Source organism: Phyllosticta citribraziliensis (assembly GCF_038025025.1).
Source record: "Phyllosticta citribraziliensis strain CPC 17464 chromosome Unknown J3D65scaffold_10, whole genome shotgun sequence".
Lineage (NCBI taxonomy): Eukaryota > Fungi > Ascomycota > Dothideomycetes > Botryosphaeriales > Phyllostictaceae > Phyllosticta > Phyllosticta citribraziliensis.
Genome location: NW_027117347.1, coordinates 1,329,741 through 1,353,350, shown reverse-complemented (window position 1 = coordinate 1,353,350; position 23,610 = coordinate 1,329,741). Strand labels below are relative to the sequence as shown.

The 23,610-nt window shown below is 52.5% G+C and overlaps 9 protein-coding genes across 9 annotated transcripts; 4 read left to right on the top strand and 5 right to left on the bottom strand.

The window, feature by feature from the left end:
• Positions 1 to 3,484: 3,484 nt before the first annotated feature.
• On the bottom strand, positions 3,485 to 4,276 carry J3D65DRAFT_684754 (uncharacterized protein; the record flags this gene model as incomplete). Its single annotated transcript, XM_066803790.1, has 1 exon — positions 3,485 to 4,276. One exon carries the CDS (start codon positions 4,274 to 4,276, stop codon positions 3,485 to 3,487), a length of 792 nt encoding a protein of 263 aa, XP_066652596.1.
• Positions 4,277 to 4,981: 705 nt separating this feature from the next.
• On the bottom strand, positions 4,982 to 7,414 carry J3D65DRAFT_605746 (uncharacterized protein; the record flags this gene model as incomplete). Its single annotated transcript, XM_066798371.1, has 1 exon — positions 4,982 to 7,414. The coding sequence occupies one exon, from the start codon at positions 7,412 to 7,414 to the stop codon at positions 4,982 to 4,984; it is 2,433 nt and encodes an 810-aa protein (XP_066652595.1).
• A 673-nt stretch (positions 7,415 to 8,087) lies between these two features.
• On the top strand, positions 8,088 to 9,529 carry J3D65DRAFT_634718 (uncharacterized protein). Its single transcript, XM_066801252.1, has one exon. It carries the CDS (start codon positions 8,460 to 8,462, stop codon positions 9,153 to 9,155), a length of 696 nt encoding a protein of 231 aa, XP_066652594.1. The 5' UTR covers positions 8,088 to 8,459; the 3' UTR covers positions 9,156 to 9,529.
• A 1,566-nt stretch (positions 9,530 to 11,095) lies between these two features.
• Positions 11,096 to 12,918, bottom strand: J3D65DRAFT_670424 (inheritance of peroxisomes protein 1-domain-containing protein; the record flags this gene model as incomplete). Its single annotated transcript, XM_066803283.1, has 2 exons — positions 11,096 to 12,573; positions 12,624 to 12,918. The coding sequence occupies 2 exons, from the start codon at positions 12,916 to 12,918 to the stop codon at positions 11,096 to 11,098; spliced, it is 1,773 nt and encodes a 590-aa protein (XP_066652593.1).
• A 232-nt stretch (positions 12,919 to 13,150) lies between these two features.
• J3D65DRAFT_634707 (proteasome subunit beta type) lies at positions 13,151 to 14,764 on the bottom strand. Its single transcript, XM_066801251.1, has 4 exons — positions 14,527 to 14,764; positions 14,245 to 14,466; positions 14,046 to 14,186; positions 13,151 to 13,993 (listed from the first exon to the last, which is right to left on the bottom strand). Exons 1-4 carry the CDS (start codon positions 14,656 to 14,658, stop codon positions 13,637 to 13,639), a joined length of 852 nt encoding a protein of 283 aa, XP_066652592.1. The 5' UTR covers positions 14,659 to 14,764; the 3' UTR covers positions 13,151 to 13,636.
• A 463-nt stretch (positions 14,765 to 15,227) lies between these two features.
• Positions 15,228 to 17,096, top strand: J3D65DRAFT_73740 (putative amine oxidase). Its single transcript, XM_066804136.1, has 3 exons — positions 15,228 to 15,840; positions 15,908 to 16,229; positions 16,280 to 17,096. Exons 1-3 carry the CDS (start codon positions 15,508 to 15,510, stop codon positions 17,047 to 17,049), a joined length of 1,425 nt encoding a protein of 474 aa, XP_066652591.1. The 5' UTR covers positions 15,228 to 15,507; the 3' UTR covers positions 17,050 to 17,096.
• A 271-nt stretch (positions 17,097 to 17,367) lies between these two features.
• On the top strand, positions 17,368 to 18,783 carry J3D65DRAFT_73440 (uncharacterized protein). The gene is made up of 8 exons (XM_066804131.1): positions 17,368 to 17,572; positions 17,623 to 17,690; positions 17,741 to 17,975; positions 18,031 to 18,093; positions 18,142 to 18,369; positions 18,426 to 18,465; positions 18,520 to 18,700; positions 18,781 to 18,783. The coding sequence occupies exons 1-6, from the start codon at positions 17,570 to 17,572 to the stop codon at positions 18,426 to 18,428; spliced, it is 600 nt and encodes a 199-aa protein (XP_066652590.1). The 5' UTR covers positions 17,368 to 17,569; the 3' UTR covers positions 18,429 to 18,465; positions 18,520 to 18,700; positions 18,781 to 18,783.
• Positions 18,537 to 22,020, top strand: J3D65DRAFT_73498 (uncharacterized protein). The gene is made up of 4 exons (XM_066804132.1): positions 18,537 to 18,700; positions 18,801 to 19,392; positions 19,444 to 21,812; positions 21,894 to 22,020. The coding sequence occupies exons 2-3, from the start codon at positions 18,891 to 18,893 to the stop codon at positions 21,804 to 21,806; spliced, it is 2,865 nt and encodes a 954-aa protein (XP_066652589.1). The 5' UTR covers positions 18,537 to 18,700; positions 18,801 to 18,890; the 3' UTR covers positions 21,807 to 21,812; positions 21,894 to 22,020.
• J3D65DRAFT_73551 (uncharacterized protein) lies at positions 21,994 to 23,533 on the bottom strand. Its single transcript, XM_066804133.1, has 2 exons — positions 22,909 to 23,533; positions 21,994 to 22,852 (listed from the first exon to the last, which is right to left on the bottom strand). The coding sequence occupies exons 1-2, from the start codon at positions 23,275 to 23,277 to the stop codon at positions 22,181 to 22,183; spliced, it is 1,041 nt and encodes a 346-aa protein (XP_066652588.1). The 5' UTR covers positions 23,278 to 23,533; the 3' UTR covers positions 21,994 to 22,180.
• Positions 23,534 to 23,610: the final 77 nt, after the last annotated feature.

Sequence of the window (23,610 nt, the reverse complement as noted above, 5' to 3'; positions counted from 1 at the left end):
ATAGTCCGCGGATAGTTAGGGACGCCTTAGGTAAGCAAGGCAGGTACTAGCTAGCAGGCTTAGTAGTATAAGTAAGTAGATAAGAATAAGTAGGGCCCTAGGGCTAAGATAGAGATAATAATAATACAATCCTTACTTAAAAAAAGACGTCCTAACCGAACTTATAATAATAGGATACCTTCTAGATATTTATATACTACTCTATAGCCTTAACTAAAGACTTCTATAGTTAATATATACTTAATACTCCTTAGTCCTTAGATAATACTAATGCGCCTAATAAAGATGACTTAGGTTTACTAGGGAAAAGTAATAAGTAGTCTTATATAAGACTATAGCTATATATAATATTACTTAGGTTAAATATTATAATACCTTTATAGGTAAAGAAGTAGGATAGAGCTAAAACTTAGAATAATCTTTTATATCTATTATAACTTATAGATTTCTTATTATATAGGTAAGGGCTAAAGGTAAACTACTAGAGAATATATATATATCTTAATTAAATCTAATAAGTTAAAAGAATAAAATATAAAAGATACTTACTACTTATATATTTCCTAGTCCTTCCTTTATACTATTCTACCTCTTATCCTTTATATAAGGGTCCTTAGTTATTATTAGGTAAGTTATAAAGGTAAGGTATTAATAGGCTATTATATAGTATCTGCCTAGGGCTATAGTAGCTAGTACTAGGCTATAGTAGCTAGTACTAGCCTATAGGTTTTAGCCTAAGCTATAGTAGGCTACTACTTAAGGTGAGGCTCATACTTCCTATAACTATATAATACTAGGTTTATCTATACTGGCCCTAGTACTTATATAGGCGCGTGTATACCTATTATAATAATAGATATATTATATAAAGAGGTTTTCCCTACCTATCCTTAGACTAATAATAAGGAGAGTAATAATAGGAGTAATAGTAGGAGTAATATAGTAGCTAGGGATAATAGTAATAGTAATAATAGTAAAGATAAATAGCTACTAGGCCTAGATAACCTATAAATAGAGGTATAAATAGAGAGAGAGATAGTTAAAACTTAATACTATAGATTATTATTACTAAGTTAAAATAGTAGGTAAGGTATAGGTATATATATATACCTATACCTTTATAATATAAGGTATAGTAGTTAATATTATAAATAATACTATATAAATTTATATAGTATTAGAGGTATTAGTAACTAGCTAGTTATACTATAGGAAGTAGCTAGGGCGCGTATATAGCCTATAGCTTTAGGGTAGTTTTATTATATCTATCTAATCTACCTATACTACTAATTACCTAGTCTATATAAACCTAGGCTATAATAGGAAACCTAAGACGTGATTATAGTATAATAATAATAACTAAAAGACTATAGAGTAACTAAACTATAGAATTTTTAAGCTTTAAACTTATAGGATATATATAATCTAAAATTACCCTCTATTCTTTATAGGTAGGTAGTACTATAGCTTTATTATTCTTAGGAGTATATCCCTAACTATCTAATTATATTAGGTATCTATAATTCTACTACTTAATCTTATAGCTTATACTATAATAAGGGCATTTAAAAGGTTTCTATAATACTAGATAACTAGTTAAATCTATCTAAATAATTTTATTATAAGAAGGACACGTATATAGTTAAAGTCTAGAATTAGTATACTAGAATTATACTAGGTCTTTCTAGAAGTCTTAGATCCTATTAAGCTCCTCTATAAAGCTTATCTAGCGTATAAGTTTATTAATATACTGTAAAACCCTATATAGAACTAAATAGTATAGCTAATTATCTTAACTAGAAAACTCTATAATATAGGCGATGGTTTTCCTAAGTATAGGGAGAAATTCTTAGTAGATAGGGATATTAATATAGATTGCTTCCTTAGCCTAGACTTTATAAAGCAAATCTTCTAATAGTTATTTAAAGATTAGAACTACTATCCTCTTAAGCTAAAGGAAAAGATATTTATCTATAATTATAAATAGAAGGACTATATAATAAAGCCTTTCTTTAAGGCTTAAAAATATAGATTTAGTAGTGGCTAAAGTTTTACTAGGTCCCTATTTACTATACCTATAGCAGGGGGACAGTATGAGCTAAATAGCAAGTAGGTCCTCTTTATTAAATAAGATAACCTGTTTTCCTTGCTTAAAGACTTTCTAAGTAAATGCAAGTCAGCTTTAGTCTTATATCTTTAAAGAGTAGAGGATGCTTTAACTAACTTTAAAAGATAGTCCTAGATTACATTCTTTACTAAAGAAGGCAGATCTTATACATAGTAAGACGCTGTAAACGTGAAATTTTCTGTCTTGGTAAGTAATGATGAGATTAGAGCTTCTATTGTCGATCTAGAAATCGCTCTTTAGAAACTCAGCCAGTGAAAAGGTCCCGTCGTCTGAATTGGTATATTGCGCCCCCAAAGTGGGCAACACCAAAGCCATCTCTTCCTGCTGCTGATGGATTGCGAAGAATGAAGGGGATATTTGCTCTTGAAAAGCAGGGACTAGAATTAACATAAATACCGCGAGCAAACACCCAAGGAAATCCACTACCAGGAAGCTCCATGTCCAAGTCAACAAGGTTTTGATGGTATTATAGGATTCCCAAAACAACGGCCTGCAAGCTAGGTAGTAAGCGAGAAACAACCAATCTTTCCGTAGGTGGCTTGGTTAAGCAAACGTTTGGTCTCTCTGCTCTAAAAGCTCGGTCGTTTTTCCATCTCCTTCTGCCAGATTCCTAATGATAACTTCCGTAGGACTGATGCTGGTAGCCTCTCAAGACCATTCCCCAATTCCCGTCAACTGGCCCGCCGTTTCGTTCAACTCGGTTGCTCCAAGCAAGGATGAACCTTCCAACCGCCTCCCCGAGATGTATCATAGGGTCTACAGAGCTAAGTTTCGACTCAACACCGCCGTTTGAAACCTTGAATGCGGTCTCTGGTACCACTAAAACAGAACTGCCTTATTTCGCGTTGGAAAAGCTTTGCTTGAGGGGAGCTTGCATTTCAATTGTCAAAGTTGGATGAGCGCCAGGGCTGAGTGTCTTGCTCACATGAACGGCTGGCGTTCGTCGAAACAAAGCCTTATCGCATTTACTTCTATCTCATTTTAACGAAACTCGTAAACATCTCTTTGATCGGGCGTCGACTTGCAACGCTGCCAAGTGAAAGTCGAAGCACACCCAACCCTGAAGCCCATCCCAACGCCAGAAATCAATCCGCGTGATCACACTTCCAAGCAGAACCAACGCCATTCCAGATCCAAATCTCAGAGTCAAGGTAACAGTCAGCGCCACAGTGTAAACCCAAAGAAAAGCCGCTTCCAGCACGGCAGTTGCATCCAGGCGGCTGTTGTCGGACTTAACGACTGCGGCCAGGGAGCTGTCGCTCACGAGCTCAGCGACACCAACGGAGAAGCTGTTCGGCATCGCAACTGGGCCCGGGAGCGTCCGTTGAGCTCAGCGGCTCTGTCCCGTGAGTGTTGTTACTTTTTAGCACACCTTGCGGCGCTGCTTCGTTTTCTTTTCTTGGAGGGATTGCCATCAGTATTGCCGTTCCCGTCCTCCCAAACGTCTGTGTCCGGCGCCAACTCCTTGAAAAGCTGTCCGTTCCCCTCATTCCATTCGTCAAGCCCGTGGCCCGCCCTACAAGCGCCGCACTGGAAGAGCTTGTGAGGCCACTTCATGTCATGCTCTCTGGAGTACAGTTCCGCAACATCCTCTTTTCCACAAGTGGGGCATTTGCGAGGCCGGCTGCCTTGTCGTGCATTGATAGCAGCCAACGCCTTCCAGAAACTGTCGACGCCGTCGATGCTGTCGATGCGGTCGATTTCAGCAATGAAGCGATTGCTTACCATGAGCCGGTGGAGTCTGTCGGTGACATAGAAGAGAATGACGTTTTGCAGGACCGTCTCCGTGTCGCGGGTCATCTCAAAGACGTCGCTCGCAACCCTTCCGACTCCCGCGGGCGAGATGGGCCGGAAGGGGCCTCCCTTGCCATCGAGCACCTTTTCAAAACAGCGGATCATCAGTTGCTTGAGGCCGAAGATCTGGTATTTGTCTGCCATGGCGTAGAGTGTCACTTGTGCTCGCAATTCCGCCTCGGTGTCGCCGGAGCGCGACATGTTGTAGAAATCTAACTTGAGAGGGGACTTCTCGCTCGAGTTGTAGCAGTACACGAGCATCCAAAAGACAAGGTCGGGACGATCTTCGTCAAGGCGGATCCTTCCGGTTTTGGCTTCCTGAATATATAAATCACCACCGTTAGCTTCACGCATGACATCATCACGCCCTAGGAGTGGATACTGTAAGATAGACAGACCACCCACGGAGAATCAGGATCACACGCTTTATCGAAAAACGGGGAGTTCCCAGCCATGATGACTTTGTGGACGAAGAACTCCTCTCCCTGGCAACAGACGGTGAGGTCGGAGAACTTCTTGTCTTTGAATCGGGTTTTCGGATATCCAGTCAATCCCCCCGGCTCGTGGGATCCATTCCCACTGGCCATCATGGAAATGCAGGAGCCGCGATTTCCTTCTTTGTTGATGACCAGCTAACGAAAGAGAAAGCGAGTGAGGAGTGTCGACTGTCGAGGACTTGACGCCGGAAGGAGCGGAGCGCTGGAGAAGCAGCATCGCGGCGAGGCAGGGCATGAAGCATAAATAACGCGCCATGGCCAATCAAGTTCTTTTCCCGTGCCTGGGTTCAAAGCACGAACTCACGTTTGTCTAGCCCGCTCACAATCGAGAAGATCTCAAGGCGAGTCGTCAGTCATGCATTACCAATCGTACAAAATAGAGCCGTTGTTGAAAGAGAATGAGGGGGGTCAACACCACCACTACGACCACTACTACCCGCCGCCAGAATCCACCGCGCCAACTCGACCCTTTCCAACCTGACATAACCACCACACCATAGCCAAGTCAACAAACTGCTCCACCGCCACCGACAAAAGTGACAGCGAAGTGTCATTGCTGAAACTATCCAATCGCCGCCCCCAGCACCTCCTCCGCCCACCCCCTCGCCCCGCCACTTCCAAACGACGACATGCCGCTCTCCTTCTCCTTCGCATGGGTAGGTGCAGCTGCGTACCCGCCGGTCCCGCTGTCGTGGCCATACGCCCCATTCCCGCTATCATGGCCATACCCCCCACCCCCATACCCAGCATCATAGCCCTGCTCATACCCATAAGCAACACTGGCGCCGTGATCGACGTAAGGGTCGCCGAGCGCGACGCCCACGCCTACATCCATGGAGGCGGCGTCGTGCCACACGTCGCCGACGTCGTCGCTGCTGTTGTTGTAGCTGGCGTTGTAGGCGGGGGCGAGATGTTGGGCGTAAGATTGAGGTTGAGGTTGAGTCCGCACGTGAGGATGCGTCCACTCGCGGCAGTCGCTCCACTGCTCCGCACCAGCACCACCACCACCACCGACGCCATCAAGCGGACGCAGCAGCGGCCTGCCGCCCCGCCCCCTCTCCTCCACATCACCTCCTCCTCCTCCCTCTCCTTCGACACTCGGAGCCTCAGCGCCCTCGCCCTCCGGCCCCAAAAACAGATCCGCCTCCTTGCCGTCCCAGAAAATGGTGCCCTCGAGGTACCGCTGGACGCCCCACTCGAAGGCGCGCTTGAGGCACGCGTCACTGTGCTTGTCGCGCAGCTCGCGCAGGCTGGCGCGGCGCGGCGAGAACTTGCGGCGCAGCTGGCGGCCGCGCTGCGACGAGGAGCTGGAGCGCGACGACGCCGCCGAGGGCGAGCGGGAGCGCGAGGACGGCGAGGATTGCGGCGACGAGAAGAGCTCCGTGCTGTTGGTGTGGCTGGAGGGGCCGGAGGTCGAGCGCGATGTTGATGCTGCTGTGGCATAGGGTGAGGGCGAGGGTGATGCTGAGGGCGAGGGCGTTGATGAGGTTGAGAGGGCACGGGGGCGTGGCGGATGTTGCTGGTTTGGGTATGAGGCGGAGCCGTCCGTCAGCGACACGGGATCCGACACGGCGTTGCGGTGGACGGGCGGGACGGGCGGCGTGTCAGGGGAGCAGTAGAGCGCCGGCGTCGACGACGCGGCGGCAGCGATATTGCCGAGCGGCGAGGAGAAAGAGCGTCCGTTTCCAGCACCACTCTGCTCGAGCGACGAGTGGTTGGACACGAGCGTCGTCCCAGAACTGACGCTGCGGGTCGTCCCGCTCGACAGCAGGGCGCCGGGCGGCATGGTACAGCGCTTGTTGCAGGGCGGGTTGCTGTGCAGCGCAGTGGACGGATCGGGCGCCATGGCCGTGCGGATGATGGACGTGTTGGCCGTCGGCTTGCCGCCATGGTTGACGCTGTTGTTGGCGGGCAGTCCTGGCGCAGGAAACGTCGTTTTGGGCGCGGCGACGGAGCTCGCCTGGGCGACGACGACGTCAGAAACGGGACGGTATCGCGCGCGCGAGGAGACGGGCGGCGGGCCAACGAGGGGCGCGCCACGCTTCGGTTTGCCTTTGAGCGGCGACGACGTGGTCGGGCTGTGCGGTTCGCGGTTGTTGAATCTCGTCGTTGCTGTTGCAAGGGAACCCCCTCCACCCCCTGGATTTCCCTCTTCCCCCTGAACGCCCCCTAGGTTCTCGGGCATCGTCACGCTCCGCCCATGACGCAGCGGGCTCTCTTGCCGAACCTTGAACCGGCCGCCAAATTCACTGCGGACAGGCGTCCCGGGGCTCGGAAGGGGGCTTGTACTCTTCAATGCAGCTGCCCTTGCTCCTCCAATTCTATCGAGTGCGGCGTCGATTTCGCAGATGATGTCGCTGATGCCATCTTTTTCAACCCTTGTTCGATTGGCTCGTTCAGCCTTTGCACCGCCAGTGCCCCGCGGGGCATCTTGGACGACAACTTGAGGAGTTCTGAAGCTATTTTGGGCCGCCCCAATGGGAGGCTCGGGATACGGCGCCGTGGTGCCCAGCATGTCTGGACTGCGCGGATGGTGGGTAGAGAAGTAAGGTTTCCGACGAGACGGCGGAGAAGAATCCGCACCACTCAGCCAATCAGGAGGCGGAGCAGCAGGACGATCATGCTCGTAAGAAGGCCTGGAACCTGAGGAGGAAACGATGGAGCCAGCAGACGAGGGCCAGCGCGAATGTGAAGGGCTGGGCGCGGTGGGCGTCGAAGCTACGCTGCCGCTCGAGTTCTGTCGTGCGTGGAACCTTATAGTCTCGTCGTCGTCGTCGGCGGTCCAGGAAAACGGCCGCCGTGGACGCGGGCCCGGCGGCGAGCAGCGCGTGGACGGCACCGCCCAGTCAAAGTCAAAGTCTGGCAGCGGTTTGGGCAGGCGGCGCAGCGAGTCGTGCGGGCCAGGGATGGGGAAGTGCGGAGGTGGACTGGGCGAGCGGATGGGCAGAGGCGGCATCTGCATGGGCGGGAAGAGGGCAGCGGGTGGAGCTGCCATTTTTAGAATATAAACTGACTTGTGGGTCCTGAATCTTTCGTGTCTGCCTGGGCGTGGGAGAGGAGCGTGCGAGGAAAACGGTCGATGGCGAGGGGGGTGACTGGAGGTCGGTGACTGGATTGGCGTCGAGGTCGAGGTCGAGGTCGAGGTGAGGACGAGAAACAGCCACGGTTGGCTGACCTGAGTGGACAGGACAGCTCAGTCTGGGCAAGACGACAAGACGGGAGGAAGAGTCAGCAGCAGGAGCGTCAAGAGTCGTCGACGAGCAGAAGAAAGTTCAGAGTGGCAGGAAGGTGGACGGGAGGAATAAAAATGGCCAGCGAACAACTATATACAGGACCCGCCACGCCGTTTTCTTGTGGTCGACACCAACCAGAGCCCTGCGCTACAGAGCGGGATCACAGATGACAGACAAAGGGCCTACTCGAAACTTTTTTGGCGGGAAACGGAAGACGGGGGGTGGGCGCATCGCATGGCATGGCATGGAAGGGAAGGCTGTGGCTTTGGTCGTGTGTCAGACGAGCGGCAGCATGGGCTGGGCTTGGGGTGAGGTCATGGTGGGAGTCGAGGTAGGGAAGACGATGGCAGCCGTCGATGCCCTCCGTCGGCGCGACTCCAGCCACCGGGGTGAGCATATCAATGTGAGAGTGAGAACCTTGGGCAGAGCTTGAGCCGAATCGGTCGAATTGGTCGAATTGGGCTTGACGTTCAGTCAGCACCTTTGCAGGAGGTCGAAGGACCACCTCAAGCCTCCAGAGGATGAGGGTTGCGGGAGCGTGCCGGTGCCAGAGCCAGAGCCAGCAGTAGCCCACGTCGCCGCGGCCGGCAGCGAAAATGCCTGCAGCCGTCAAACGCACGCCAGAATAGAAAACCAGACCGGAAACACCTCAGGTTGCTTGCAACATGACGTCCAGGATGCCAACGACTTGCCGCGACTCACCTCCCTCACCGACTCGGCCTCCTCACGAGGCCTTATCAGCATCATCCGCAGCATCATCAATCATCCCCCAAGCCTTACTCAGCGCTACTCTCTCCAATTGATGCCATGTGCACCTCACACCTGCATCGAAGGCGGCTCCGACCAAAAGTCTCACCTTCTAGAGCATCTGCGCTGCACCTGCACGACACCACCCAGCAGCAGGACAGGAGGGAAAGGGAAAAAAGCGACGCCAGCCATCTGAGCACTCACCTCGTCAAGCCAACCAAACAAGCCAGACGCCTCCAAATCCACCGGTGGTGTTGCGCGCCGCCGCGGGCAGCCAGCCCATCGGCAGCCTTCCCCATCGTCACCCTCCACCGTCGGCTCTCCACCTCGACGGCATGCACTCTGTTCGTCTGCTCTTCCATGCATCGTCGGGTATCGCTGCAAACGGGCAGCGCCCGCCCAGTAGTGCCGTCTGCCGACCACCAGCTAGGCACATGGAGTCGCGTCCGGCACGCAGAGCGACAGACAATAGAGAACGACAAGAGGCAGGGATGCGCGGGGCTGCACGGCGTCCCGACGCGCTCCTCCTTCGCGGGGACCGGGGACGGCGGCGGGGCGGCGTCGCGGGGATGCCCTGAGCACCCGCTCCAAAGGTTTGCAGTAGCGCGTCGATCTCTTACACTTGTCGACGACGTTAGGCCACCACCCTACCACCTGCTTTGCTACCTTTGCTCATTATTGCTGCCAGACGGCGCGACGGCCGATGCAGCGGATGCGTCGTTTTCTGCCTCTGCTGCTGAACTGTCGGCTACCTAGCGTGATGCGATGCGGCCGCCGGAAATGAGGCGACGGACAGGTGGGTGGGTGGGTGGATAGGTACGCGCCATTTGTTGCGTTCGAGTTGTGATCGTCGTTGGGTGCTGTGTACTGTACATACAGCTGGGTCGCCATGCCGTAGACAAGGCTGGGCAATGTCGATGTTGATCGATGACTGCCGGTACGTTACTGGGCTCGTCAAATAACACAGCCGTAGGTAGTACGCGGGAACAAAGAGGCTGGAGAGCCGCGATTGGATCAACTGTGGCGCGCCGCACGTGTGTTGCGCAGGAGTAAGGAAGTCCTCCGGTCCAGTCGAATTGATGCCCACGTGCTGCAGGTTGGCGTCGGGCACGTCGCTCCATTCCACTTCCTTCGTACCTAGCTTTCCTTCGTTCGGATCCGACCTGGCGTCAAGCATCTCATTGCGAAGCAGTCGGGTAGAAGAGGCCGCGAGTGGATCCACGCACCAGATCGCGACGAGATGCGAGGCCAGGTGATGCGCTCCGTGAGGATGTAGTCGACAACGAGTGCAGACTAGCCGAGTAATGGGTCCGGTCTTGACTTTGTCAATCGTTGCTGCCTGGCTGCCGCCGCTGCCCGTGTCCAGGTACAGCGCGTCGACAAACCCGGTGCGACGGAGCCAAAAGGCTGAAAAGCAACAAGAGGCGTCGAGCTTCTCCGGTCCAACGAACCAATTGCCCCATTGCCATGACCATCCGCGGCCGACGACGCTGTGTGCCCTCCTCTCTCTCCCTCCACCTCCTCCTCTTCTTCCGCCTGGTGTACCCTTGTTTGTCCCTCTGCTCTCCGCTTGCGACACTCTGTCTCTTGCTTCGCAGCCGCCGCCACCACCACCCCGCCGCGGACTGACGCGCGAGGCTGAATGGATACATCCTACGACCAAAGTCACGCACGCACGCACGACGCGCCCAACCAAACACGCAAGGCCCAACGCGCAACCACCTGGCATGCCCGCCCCTCAAAAGAGATCCCAAAGAGACACGAGGGCCAACACCTGCCCGTTGCGTGAATTTGCAGCGCATTGTCAATTTGGCTCATGCCACCCACCAGCTCAGCTCAGCTCTAGCACAGAGGGGGGGGGGGGGGGGGGGGGGGGGGGCAGCGTTCGGCTGCGTTCCAGGCGCGTGGTTTGCTGGAATGGCTGGCTGGCGTTCCAAGACCGGGTATGGATGGAGCTAGACGTGCCGGCAGTAGTTATCGCGCTACAGCGCGCCACCAGCACGCGCTGCAAGCACCACGCCGGATCTGGCAAATGTGTGTGTCTGTGATGAACTGAAGCGGGATGCGTGAGCCTGAGATGGGTGGATGGCATCAATCATTATGCTCCAGCCCTATGACAGCTGCAGGCCAGAGATACTGGGCGTGTGGTTGGGTTCAATATGCCCTGATGCAAAGCAGCCTGACCAGGTCAATGGAGAGAGAAAACCTTGAGGATTAAAGAGCCCGCGTCGAATCGGAGTAGAAAATTTAGATGAACAACGAATCAGGCATGAGAGAAAATGAGAAAATTGATGCTCACCCCGCCACCTGCGCCGCCGACGCCCAAACTCAAAGCTCATTATGCCCGCTTTGCCTTTGCCCTTTGCGTGTGCGCGCGAGGAACGAACGAACGAACGAACGCCAGGTACCGTATCGTACCAACAGACCGACCGGCCGACCGCTTGATGCCAAAACACAGGACCACCGGGCAACGTGCCTCCCCAGCCTCAATGCAAATTACCTTCCAGACCATACCAATCCAAACGCCCAGTGCCTGTCCGCCAGTGGTATCAAAGAGAGAAACGACAAAACGTGCCGCCACCGCCGGAGAAAAGCAGAAGAAAAGGAATGCCCGTGTACAGCATCATCGAACGTCAAGCGCGCGCGCGGAAACTCTAAACTCAGCGCCTGCACCGAGTTAGCAACGACAGTCAGCATTAGTCCACGTCACTTGCGGCCTGTGACTCTGCAAGGTTCCTCAGCGGGATACCGTACTCGTGGTGGTCGTCCTCCCAGTCGTCCTGCATGTCGCCCTCGTCGTCGCTGAGCTGCCACGCCCCGGGGATCGTCTTGCCCCTGTGCAGGTTCCAGGTGTCCGGCGTGAAGCCCTTGGTAATCTTCTCCGCAATCCGCAACATTAGCGCGACGAGCTGCGCAGGTGGTCCGATGAGCAGACCCATCGTCTTTTGCACCAGTGTGCTCGTCAGGTGTTTGGCAGACTGCTTGTCTCTTTGCGGTTGAAATAGATTGGACGCAGGCGGCATGGGAGACAACGCTCGCCGGCCGGGATTCGTGGTGCCCGTCAGCCGCCGGAGATGGATCCTCTCGGGCGGCGGTGAGATTTCTGCGGCAGACATGTCGATTGCCGAATCTAGATCTGAGGAGTCGCTCAAGCTCGGAATGGACGCAACCGAGACTGACCGCTCCAATCCAGCAGTACATGTTGTGTGGTCCTCTGTAGGAGTGACGGCCTGGGGATGCTCTTCATCGGCGTGTGTGTCGGGTGTAATGGTGAGCTCAGAGAGCTCGCGCCTGTGATGGGCTGGCCGAATGTTCTCACTTCTCTCCGCCCCTGCCCTTGCATCGTCCAAGGACTCTCCGCGATACGACTTGAGCTCGTTTCGTGTCGATGCCGCATCAAAATACAACGATGAGGGACGGGAGTCCAACGCCCTCGTGGTAGAATCGTTGGGAGTCGCGTAGAAAGACTCCGCCGTCGATGCGATGCTTGTAACCTCCGAGCTCAGATTAGAGGTTGAATCCGCTGGCAGACTGGGTACTTCGCTAGGAGGCAACGGGAGATTCGCTGGCGCCGTGAATGATCTAGTGTTTGTAGTCGCATCAAGCGTGCTTCCCTCCTTTTGCGACCTAATCTTCCCAATCGGCTTCTGATCTGACAGACTCTCGTCTTCTGCCACCGAGCTTGCCTCGGATGCGGTCGAACAAACACTGGCGCGTCTATCTTCCACAGAGAATACCGAAATCGGGCTGCGATCCGAAGCAGAGGACATTTCTGTTCCTTGGCTCAACGGCCGTCCGGGCTCTTCGGGGCGCCAAATGCCATCCAGCTTCCATTTCTTTGGTCTACCTGGTGTGACCGGCCTCTTCTTACGACGCGGTGCCTCTGGAGCGTCGGGGATTTCCACATGAAAGCCTCTGGTGAACGGGCATGGCGTCTTCTCATACCGCAGAATCTTGTCCAGCACCGTCTTCAATTCTTCAATCTTTGCCAGATTCTCATCTCCGTCGCTGGGCAGCTCGATGCGGAAGTACGAATTCGGTGCTGGCTTGCGCAGCGCAAACTTGGAGACGCCGTCAACGCACCAGCATTGCGACTTGGGGAGGATAGGGTGTAAAAGGGATCCCGAGTGTAGAAAAGCCACGGACCCAGGGACACGATAGATGCGCACAGGTCCTAGAGATGCGTGAGTATGCAGGCGCCAACGTGCAATTCATGCGACCTACCAGCTGCGACTGTTCGTTCCGTGGGCGAGCCCCACGACACGGTTCCCGGGGCGTCCTGGTCGCGCAGGCTCGAGATGTTGCTCGCACTCGATGCAGGTCTGGACGGTGACGTGACGGCCGTGAAGAGGACTATCCTGGCGAACCCATGGCAAAATAGAGTTTCTACTCCGTCCGCCGCGGGGATGGGGTCGGAAAATCTTGTCGCAGAGTTACTCGGGCGAGCGACGGGAGCCGTGAATGAGCGTCGAATCGGCTTGGGATCCGGTATGCTTGCATGGCCAGTTGCAGCAGACATTTTGTTGCTGGCAAATCATCACCTTACAGCATGCTGACGAGGAGAATCTTGCGTCCGCGTATGAGGATTGTTGTTGGAGAACCGTACGGTGGAACCAGGTGATGAGTGGCTGGCTGGTGTTGCGGCCTTCAGACCTGAGTAGCGCCCGCTGACTAAGATCGTCCTCCCAAACCGAGGCTTGCGTACGTCGCAGGTGAGCTGAACTGTATATAACTCGAAATACAGATTGCTGAGCCTGGATAAATTGGGGACATTTCATTTTGGGTGTTTGGGACACGAGAAATATTGATAACAGTTGCACATTACTCACTTTATTGCAAACATTCCGGGCCTATCACCAAGGCTGTGGTCTGACCCAGAAGGCCGTCAAATAAATCATGTCTTACCACGCAGAAATTCCAAAGAACTCTGGAAGATATTCAAGAAGCCCTACGCGCCAATACCGGGGAGCTTGGCGCACATGTTGTTCGGTGCGTCGATCTTGCTGCGATGGTTGTGGCAGGCCTACATGTAAGCTCGACCACCTAGCACAGCTACAATTTCGAAGGCGTCGCACACATGGCATGAAAGCTGCCATGTATCTTCAGATTCTTGGTAGAGCATATCCGAAGGTCTTCTTGTTGTCTTGAATTTCCAGAAGCCACAAGAGCTGTTCGCCTGAGACCATGTCCTCATGCGCCCCCATCCCAGAACCACTCCTTAGCTTGCCAAGTTCCTTCTACTCCAAGTCTGCCGTCACGTTCGAGAACTCGCCCTTCTCCAGCTTGGTCTTCCAGAAGATGGGGTTGGTGTCGTTGAAGCCGTGCTTGACCCAGCCATCCTCCTTGACGTGGTAGAGGTTGATGTATCCACCCGAGTACGCATCCCTGTGAGTAGCGGCGAGAATGCTCCGTCGACCAAGCTCCAGCGCATCTTCGTCCGACAAGTCGTAGTTGTACTCTGCATCCAGGACACCGTAGGCAAAGGTCTGACCGGAGCCGACACAGAAAAGGTTGCCAGCGAGGCGTGTTCCGTCGCTGTCGATGTAGTAGAGGGCAGGGCCTTCCTGGGGTGTCACGCCGGCACACATGGTACCCTTTAGATAGTTAGCATCGCAAAGCCCTTTCGCGTCGTTCGAAGAGACTCACCATGCTGAGACCCATGCCCTTGTAAGAGTACACCAGGTTTGCGAGAATCTTGGATGCAGCGGCGACGGAGATGCGGCGCTTGTGCCTGAGCTCGTGAAGACGGCATTGCATGCCGAGATATGCCAGCCAGTATTGACAGTCCTATGCAATGTCAGCCACCTCTCCATCCACTTGTTCCAGCCTCTGAGGTCTAGCTTACAGCGGCGCCACCAGCCATCGTGCCCAGCAAGCAGCTGTTGATCTCGATAACCTTCTTGACCGTCTGACTAGCAATCCAGTTGCCGGCCGTGGCTCTGGAATCCGTCGCAACGATGATGCCACCCTTGAACCTGAATGCTAATGTCGTGGTACCGTGGGCAAGCTTGATGGGGCAGCTTGGGTTCGAGTAGTCGTCGGTCATCGAGCGCAGCCATGCTGCAGGCTGCCAACGAACTAGTCAGCTTGACCGAATTCGGAGTACTCCACGGCTGAAATCGCTTACCGCGGCGACTGGCGGAAGAGCAAACTTGAGAGACAGAGGCGGCGTGACTTCGACAAGCTCCTGTTGTTCCGTTTGCGAGTAGCCCTCGTTCTGGTGTGCCGGGCGGGAGTACTGTTGCACGAGGGAATCCATGGCGATTGAAAGGCGTAAAGGGAAACGGTCGGTTGGGAGGGAGAAGGACGGGCGAAAGGCTGATGACGGAAGGTTGAAGCGGCTTGGGTGATGATGTCGGTGTTGATGAGAGCTCCAGCTCGGCAGGCAACACCAGGTGCGCGTCTTACCGCCCGCGGAGCCACGGCGGAGCTGCCAAGCTTTCCACCACCACAACCGCCCAACTCTAAAACAACTTCTCCTTCTTCGCTTTGAAGGGTCACTGTTGATCGAATGCTTAGTGAAGCCCCATTGCTCTTGAGATTTCATCGTTCCACTCTGCAGCCTGCGATCTCCCACCTACAGCACACCTACAGCACTCTTGGCCGGAACAGCAAGCTCCCTGCTCAACCGCTCGAATCGGCGGTCTTGCACGCTACAGCGGGCCTTTGCATGAATTTTCATCGAAAGACGGCGCTGGATCTCGACATATCTGTTCCAGCGGAAAGAGTAGGCATATCTGCCAAGACAAAAGAGAAGGAACTCCACTGAGAGGATTGACGCCGAGGCCGAGGCACGCTCGTTGGTGGAGTTGTAGCGGAGTTGGCGTCTACAAGCCGTCCCGACGCGACTATTTCCCCAAAAGAGGCAAGACGCAAGAGATTTGGTGTATGGGACGATGAACAAACCAATTTGAAGCCCACCGAAAAATCTCACAGCTGACATCACAGCTCAACATCCCGCCTCATTGCTTCCCTTTTTGTCCTGTTCGCCCCTCAGTCTCGAATATATAAATCCGAGTATCTCGTTCTAATCCATCGTCTAACAATTTCCAACATCATCATTACTACATTCCAATCTGTCTACTTTCTCAAAGACTTTTCAGCCACCATGCAATCTACCTCTGTCGATGTCGTCATCGTTGGTGCTGGTCTCAGTGGTCTTCAGACTGCGCGCCTCGTTCAAGAGGCCGGACTGTCTTGCATCGTACTTGAAGCAATCGATCGCGTCGGTGGAAAGACTCGGACAGTGAGGTCTGCTGATACCAACAGTGGCTTCAACGATCTGGGCGCCGCCTGGATCAATGACACTAGTCAGAGCAACATGTTTGCTCTCTTGAAGGAGCTGAAGCTCACTGCAGTTATGCAGAGGGCTGAAGGGAAAGACGTCATGTTATTGAAGGATGGCCAAGTTGAATTGGTCGCTCACGGAGACCTTCCACCTGTACGTGGATTTGAATCCTCCATCTGTGTGAGGAATTAAACATCTATTGGCTGACTCTATTTCGCAGGCTAGCGAAGAAGATGCAGCTTTGCTGGCGAATGTGTTCGCCAAAGTTCAGGAGCTTGTCGAAGAAGACCTCGAAAGTCCCAGCGCTGCTGAAAAGGCCCGCAAACTTGACCGCGCCACGGTTGCCGAATTTTGCAAAGAAATATCTGGGCCGAATGTATATGTTGAGACTCAGGCTCAGATACTCTCGCAAGCCCTTTGGGGAGCAAGTGCTGACGATGTTAGCGCTCTCTTCTTCGTCAAGTATTGCAAGGCCGGCACTGGGCTCTCACAACTGCTGTCCGACGAAAAGGACGGAGCGCAGTACATTAGGATTCGCGAAGGTATTTTGCGCTGCATGTTGTACATGAACGTACGAGCTGACCCAACACAGGAACACAATCGTTTGCCAAAGGAATCGCTGGAAAGCTCACTCCTAATTCCGTGCGCCTCTCAACGCCCGTCAAGTCTATTCACCAGCACAAGGGTGACGACTGCGAAGTCAAGACCACGACTGGGCTAGCTTTTCGCTGCAAGAAAGTCGTGGTATCAATATCCACATGCCTCTATCCCATGATCGAGTTCAATCCACCGCTCCCACCAGCCAAGAAGGACCTCAGCGAAAACACAACAATGTGTTATTACACCAAATATGTCCTCGTTTTCTCTTCGCCCTGGTGGCGCGACGCCGGTCTCTCTGGAAGCTTTGTCTCTGACCGCGGCGGTCCTATTACCTTTGCTTTCGACACTTGCGTTGAGCAAGATGAGCAGTGGTCCATCAGCTGCTTTGTCGTCGGTAAGCCCGGGCTTGAGTGGTCGACGCTTCCCATGGCTGCTCGCCGCAAGGAGGTACTTGAGGAGTTCAAGTACGCTTTTGGGAAAGCTGTGGGCAAGGTGCCGGACCCGATCAACACAATCGAAATGCAGTGGTCAAAGGACCAGTACTTTCAGGGTGCACCATGCGCAATCATGGGTCCTGGGATCCTGACTTCGGTGGGGAAGGTGCTTACGAAGCCCTTCGACAATGTTCATTTTGTGGGCACGGAGACGGCGGACCTCTGGCGCGGTTACATGGAGGGTGCTGTCAGATCTGGAATCAGGGGTGCGAAAGAGGTCATTGAAGCTTTGAAGAGCCAGAAGAAGCCTCCCGTCGCGAAGCTTTGATTGAAAGGCTGTTCTTTTCGTGGACTGACAAGAGCTACGTTGCCGGCCGCAGGGAGCCAAGCTCTTTATCCTCACAGTTGCGCTTGGGATTGGCTACGGAAAAATATGGGCCTGCGTTACTTCCGCGAATAGCACACTGCCATATGCAATGCTCTGCAGGTGTTTCCCTTGCACGTTACAGGCTCTTATTCCATACCTGCGTGGCTGGGTATTGCCACGCTTCTTATCTGAGTGACGCACTTGCGTACTTGCTACTGTGGCGGAGCACGATATTGGCCTAAGCAGCCCAACGTTCCACTGCATCATTTGGCGTGGCATACGGAAGCAGCTTTGGGGGCCAGCCTGATGATTCTGCACATATCATCAGACAGGGGAGTACGGCAAGGCGCAGCCAGGGTTCAATCCAGCTGACGACGATATATTTTGCCGGCCCCTCCTCACCCCACCCCTCCTTTAAGATCAGGCTTCTCATGTCGCAATCAGTTCCAGCGAAGTGTTGAGCGCATAGCGAGTGTTCAAGATGGTAAGAAGCGTCCAATAACGTTCAATTCAAGTGCTGATAGGTCTGTCTAGGTTCGACCGGTACAGGAAAGGGATACTGGACTGCGTCCTTTCTACGAACCTGAAGACCCAAAGTTTGAGTCAGTGCCCCAGCCTTGTTGATAGTGAGGAAACGACTTATACTTGCCAGTATTATTGCGATACATGGGATCGGCGCACACCCGGACGACACGTGGGTCCAGAAAACCGAAGATGGGACGAAGATCAACTGGCTTCAAAACCATGAAATGCTTCCTGCCATAGTGCCAAATGCTCGCATCATGAGATACGGGTATCCAAGTGCGTGGTTTGGAAGTGAAATGGTTAGCGCAAGAGTGCTGGATATTGCAAGCAGTCTTCTGCGTGCTTTACAGTTCAAAAGACAAGTAAAATTCCAAAGCCCTTGCGTGTAAGCAGCCATGATGACTGATCAATACCTAGGAATGTTCCGATCGGCCTATCATTTTCATTGCGCATTGCTTTGGTGGAGTAGTCTTGATGCGTGTGAGTGTACAACACGAAATTCCAAGCGATTGGTACTAAGAATTGCAGGCTCTATCTTTATCGTCTCATCTGAAAGACGACCGCCGGAAAGTCTTTGAGTCAACGATGGGCATAGCATTCTTCAGCACTCCCTTCAGGGGAACGACAAGCGACTTCACAAGCAGATTGGTCGCAGCGGCAGTTGCGAAATACGAAGATGAGGTCGACACCTCTGTGCTGCAAACTTTAGGCGCCGATGATCAACTGCTCGAGGGCATCATGACCGAATTCGATGCGGTCCGTAACGAGCCCAATCCCCCCTTAGTGTCTTGTTTTACCGAAACAGTGCCCAGTAATATTGGAGCACTTACAGGCGGAGAAAAGGACAGGTTGGTAGGTGGTTCTTTCGATCAAAGTCTGGAAATACTTTTGCTAATACCATTACAGCCTTACGTGGTGAGCCCATCGTCAGGACGTCTGGACGGAGTGGAGAAAATTGTGCTGAACCGCAATCATTTCAACATCAACAAATTTGAGAGCCGAGATCACCAAAGTTTCCAAGAAGTAGAGATTCAAATCCGGGCAATGGTCAAGGCAACTCCTGGCCTCATGCGAGCACGAAAAGAATGTAACTTGCCCCTGAGCTACCCTCGACCGGAGCGTGGGCTTTTGCCTTGGGCCGAATCAAAGTCTGATGTATGCCGTTAGATACCGGCGACCTATTCAAGGTTGCGTTTAGTCTCGAAAATATACCTACGACAGACAGGTTCATTGGGCGTGAGTCTCAACTGAAAAAGCTCGAGGAGTTCCTGAACCCTATGAGGGACGGCCGCAAAGTCTTCCTTCTCCACGGTCTTGGTGGCATTGGCAAGACACAACTGGCCGTCAAGTTCGCTCGAGACTTCCACTCCAGATACAGCGCAGTATTCTGGCTCGACGGCTCGACCAAATCGAATCTCAAAGACTCGTTTTCTCGCATGTTGCGCAGAATGCCTGATTATTCGTCAAGTCCAATGGGGGAGAGTATTGGTAACGAACAAGATAAAGAGATTGACGCGATACAACATTGGCTTTCCATGCCAGGCAACAAGCATTGGCTCATCATTATCGACAATGTCGACTATGACCAGTCCAATCCGAAGGACTCGAAGTCATACGATCTGGACGAATATCTTCCGAGAGCTGAGCATGGCTCCATTCTCATTACAAGTCGGTTTCGGTCCGTGGGACAACGCTTCGAAGATCTACAAGTTGATTCTGTCACGGACCAAGAAGCCTGTGCAATTTTGAACGCTAACGCAAGGTCGCCGACTCCACGGGGTACGGTATTACGGAACCGCATTATCTTGTCAAAGCTGATTTTTGTTTCAGATTCCAACTACTGGAGGCCACTCATCAATAGGCTAGAAGGCTTGCCCCTTGCTCTCGCCCTCGCCGGCTCATACATTGGTCAACTAGGCATGTCTGTGAACGATTACCTGGATCTCTACAACTCTTCGTGGCCGGAGTTGGTCAACGAACACGAGCCGCGGCAAGATTACAAAGGACGGACACTTCTGACCACATGGCAAATTTCCGTCGAACGAGCGAAAGGGAAGGACCATGTTGTCGAGGACTTGTTGAAAGTCTGGGCTGTCCTCGATCGAAACGACATATGGTCCCAACTCTTTGCCTTCAAGCCTTCATCAAAAAGCTCTCTTGGCTCCAAATATCCTTCCTCGCTAAAAGAACTCCGAATGAATCCACTAGTGTTCCAACGCGCCATGAAAGTTCTTTTGGACCTTTCTCTCATTGTCCGCTCAGAGGACGAATCGAGCTTTTCTATGCATCCTGTAGTGCACGCGTGGTGCAAAAGCTTAATAAGCAACCAGGAGGAACCAGATATATACCGAATCGCTGCGACAATCATCTATATGCACGACCAGTGCGAAGACCTTGCACAGAAGCTGAGGATTCGTCGACACGCTCTGCCTGTCGCTGAGTATTATTCGAAAAGTCCTCGATCACCAAGGAAATATCTTCTATCGCTCGGACGCTTTCTTGCCGGATACCAGGATTTTGGGCTCGCAACTCCGATGATAACGATGGCTGCCAAGAAATACGAGGGCAAACAAGATTTTGACAAAGTACTCCAGTGCTACGAAGTTCTTCATGAATCTTACGGAAAGCTTACCATGGCCGAGAAACGGAATGAAGTCTACCAAAAAGCATGCCAGACATACAAGACAATCCGTGCTCAGAATTCAGGACAAAGCACTATCCGAGCTCACATTAGAATGGGGCAAATCCACAATAATAGGACCAACCTGAAAGAGGCAGCCAAAGCATACCAGCGAGCTATCAAAGAATGCAAAGCGAACGGCGAAAACTCGTATTCTCGTGAACGTCTCGCAGCCACATGCTGTCTAGCCATGATATATCGGGGAGAACGGAAGTATGGCCAGGCCGAGAGGTTGCTCGTCCCAGCTCTGGATTTCGCCCAAACCACTTTGAGCGAGTCAAACACCAGGACCAAGACGATACGCTCCTTGCTTAGCGCAACATACATATCCATGGGGAATATCGATGCTGCCAAAGCGATCTTCGAAAAGATCCTCAAAGAAACGCCTGATGATATGTCTTTCATAGACCGTTGCTTCCTTGGATCGCTTTATCTGAAAACCGGTCTCTTGAATGAAGCACGATCACTGCTCGAGTCTTCGCACGAAAAATGGACCTCTTCATTTATTCGGCCCAATGAAGTATCATACGGATCAGCTTTACAATTGAGTCACCTTTACTGCGCTACGGGTAATCCCACCAAGGCGATTAAAATTTTGCGTTCCGTCTTGGAGATTGACGAGCAGCGTCTCCCTAGCCTACGCACTATGGAAACGGCGACGGCCACCTTACGCCTAGCGATAGCTTTGTCTCGCCAAGGGGAATCAAGCCAAGACGTAGCAAATCTTTTCGACTGGGCCATCGAGGCGCTCGGGAGCCTGGAACGTCCGTGTTATCGACCAGTGCTCGTCATGAGCACCAGATTTGAACTTTTTCGATGGCAAATGTGCGAGAACCGCATCCAAGACGCTGAGAAAACCCTCGAAACACTATTCCATAAATACTTTCAGCCGCTCAACAGGGACGTACTGGTGCTGTATTTGGCATGTATAGTTGCGGACTTGGGGAACAAGATGCAGTTCGGAACAGCTGAGAAGCTTCAGGAGCTGGTGGTGCAAAATTTAGCGAAAGTCTATGGCCCTAAATCTCGAATGTTGCTAGATGCCAACAAGAATTTGGAACAGGTCAAAAGCTGGGGTCAAAACTGGACTTCTGGGAAGGAGTTCCGCTGTGGAATCGTCCGGTACAGTTGTCACCACATCGGGCTACAGGAGACAACCTCAGAGCGTGTCGGCAGTCTCCGCGAATGCCGACAAGAGGATGTAGAGAGGCCATACAAAGGATGGAGACAAGTTGTTGCGGCACTTGCACTAATTCTCTACGCATGCGGATTTACCGCCGTCGTATCCGCGATTCCCTTTCTCGACGCACGCATACCGGAGCGCGCGTACCTATGGCTCGCAGTCAACTACGGAGATTTGTCTATGTCCTTCGCACAAACGCTCTTTCAGCTTTCAGAAGAACGCTGCCCTTCACATGACACGGAACCTTGGCTTGGTGAGCCTGTGTCGGGCAGACATGCATGGTCCATAGGCGAACGTGGAAATCGGGCAGTGAGCCATCAGAAATCCTAGCACGAGGTAAGCAACCAAAACGGCTACAGTTTGTTGCTTTGAAAGCCCAGCCGCCTGGATCACAAACTGACGAGGTTCCAGTGAAAGAAAGGAATTTGAACATTCTTTCCTTGATCCAGAGGCTGCAAAGCTGTTGTGTGGACGCTCAGCTCTTATAAAATGATACGCGCTGCTTCTGAATCGCATCATAAAGTATTGACGTACAGAAGTAACCCGAAAAGCAAGCGGTTATTGATTTGGGTATCATTGGGAAAATCCCAGAAATTTAACCAAACCTACATACATGACGAGTGGCAAAGGCCCCTGAATCACCTTTCCACCAAGCCAGACCAAGGACCACAAACCATATGTGCGGCTCCCATACGGATGATGCTTCAACGAGGCGTTGCCGCAGGCATTGTCATAGGATGAGGCGCATCCCCAATCCCATGAGCCCACTCATCAACGGTATGACGGGCCCGACAATGCGGGCAAACATAAACCATGTCATCAGCCATTTCTTTAGTCCAAGGATCATTGCAGGAAGGGCACTTGCGCGTCCAAAGCTTCGAATCAGTCTTGAACTGGCGGAACTCGACGAACCAGCCGGGAATCTCGAGGGCGCGATCGAAGAAGGGGGTGCACCAGAGCGCGACATAGTGGTCCGACGCCCACCGCATAGCCAGGTAGCGGGAGCGTATGCCGCAGATTCCGGTGCCAGTGAAGAGGAAGAGATCCCGGAGTATATCGAAGGCGCGTTCCATTGATATTGAGCCCTGGGATCCTGGTTTGTCCCAGAAGAAGCCCTTGTCTTGGATACGTTTCCATATGGCTTCCTTGAGCCCTTCGGCGCCGAACATTTCGGCTGCAGCCCACATGAGGAAGCATCCGCGTAGCTGCCGCTCGGCGTCGTTGCCGGGAGGGAGGACCTCTAAGTCGTTCTCCGGTCCAATTCTCAAGCCTGCTGGATATATTTTGGTTTCGTCGAACTCTTCCTCGTAGAACCAGAGGAGAAGGGCTCGGAAGATGAGAGGATCCCCACACTGGTCGACGTGGATCGTAGAAAACTAGTCACTGCAATCAGTTGAATTCTAGTCTCGAGAGGTGACATAAGTGGGCGTACGTCGTCTCCTGCGCGGCGCGAAAAAAGCAACTCGAAGTAGTACGACCAGTAGATCAAAACGAGGCGGTGCACGTAGAAGCTGCGCCCCTGACACTTCACCAAGGTGTCGGAGAAGCATCGCCTTTGGAAATTTGTGGATGTGAACGATCGGCAGTTTATACAGCCGAGTCCCACAGGTGGTACCACCATGGGCACGGGAGGAAGGTCGTCTTCGGTCGAAAGGTCGTCTTCGGTCGAAAGATCGTCTTCGGGAGGAAGGTCGTCTTCGGGAGGAAGGTCGTCTTCGGGAGGAAGGTCGTCTTCGGGTGGAAGGCCGTCTTCTTCAGCCATGAGGTTGACTACCGTGATTACTACCGGAGAAAGAGGCATTTCAGATTCCGCCTGGTGATGGAGAAGAGACAGAAAAGGTTTGTTGATTTGTGGAAGCACGGCGAGATATCCAAACAGTAATATACCACACTATGTTGGGGAAAGATATCTTTTGTTTCCAACACATCATTTTGGCCTCATCTTGCCTTCTGCTATTGCGCTTTCGACCACGCGTTCCGAGGTTCAGCAAGAAGAGCTGGGTCATATTCGACAACAATGATATGTGGATCGATGCTCCGGAATCCAAGGTTCTTGAATTTCATGCTTTGTTGAGGAATATTCTATCCTTCTGTCCGCCTGGCAATGGCTGTGCCTGAATGCTGTCACTAGCAA

Excerpts from the sequence above, each read along its gene's own strand:
- J3D65DRAFT_634718 (XM_066801252.1), top strand. The coding sequence starts at position 8,460 with ATGTGCACCTCACACCTGCATCGAAGGCGGCTCCGACCAAAAGTCTCA.
- J3D65DRAFT_634707 (XM_066801251.1), bottom strand. The coding sequence starts at position 14,658 with ATGGATTCCCTCGTGCAACAGTACTCCCGCCCGGCACACCAGAACGAG. Across the intron at positions 14,467-14,526 it reads CTCTTCCGCCAGTCGCCGCG|CCTGCAGCATGGCTGCGCTC; the intron begins GTAAGCGATTTC and ends GTTCGTTGGCAG. Across the intron at positions 13,994-14,045 it reads AGGGCATGGGTCTCAGCATG|GGTACCATGTGTGCCGGCGT; the intron begins GTGAGTCTCTTC and ends AACTATCTAAAG.
- J3D65DRAFT_73740 (XM_066804136.1), top strand. The coding sequence starts at position 15,508 with ATGCAATCTACCTCTGTCGATGTCGTCATCGTTGGTGCTGGTCTCAGT. Across the intron at positions 15,841-15,907 it reads CTCACGGAGACCTTCCACCT|GCTAGCGAAGAAGATGCAGC; the intron begins GTACGTGGATTT and ends TCTATTTCGCAG. Across the intron at positions 16,230-16,279 it reads GTACATTAGGATTCGCGAAG|GAACACAATCGTTTGCCAAA; the intron begins GTATTTTGCGCT and ends GACCCAACACAG.
- J3D65DRAFT_73440 (XM_066804131.1), top strand. Across the intron at positions 17,976-18,030 it reads CTTTACAGTTCAAAAGACAA|GAATGTTCCGATCGGCCTAT; the intron begins GTAAAATTCCAA and ends ATCAATACCTAG. Across the intron at positions 18,094-18,141 it reads GTGGAGTAGTCTTGATGCGT|GCTCTATCTTTATCGTCTCA; the intron begins GTGAGTGTACAA and ends TAAGAATTGCAG.
- J3D65DRAFT_73498 (XM_066804132.1), top strand. The coding sequence starts at position 18,891 with ATGAGGGACGGCCGCAAAGTCTTCCTTCTCCACGGTCTTGGTGGCATT. Across the intron at positions 19,393-19,443 it reads AAGGTCGCCGACTCCACGGG|ATTCCAACTACTGGAGGCCA; the intron begins GTACGGTATTAC and ends TTTTTGTTTCAG.
- J3D65DRAFT_73551 (XM_066804133.1), bottom strand. The coding sequence starts at position 23,277 with ATGCCTCTTTCTCCGGTAGTAATCACGGTAGTCAACCTCATGGCTGAA. Across the intron at positions 22,853-22,908 it reads CGCGCCGCGCAGGAGACGAC|TTTTCTACGATCCACGTCGA; the intron begins GTACGCCCACTT and ends TGCAGTGACTAG.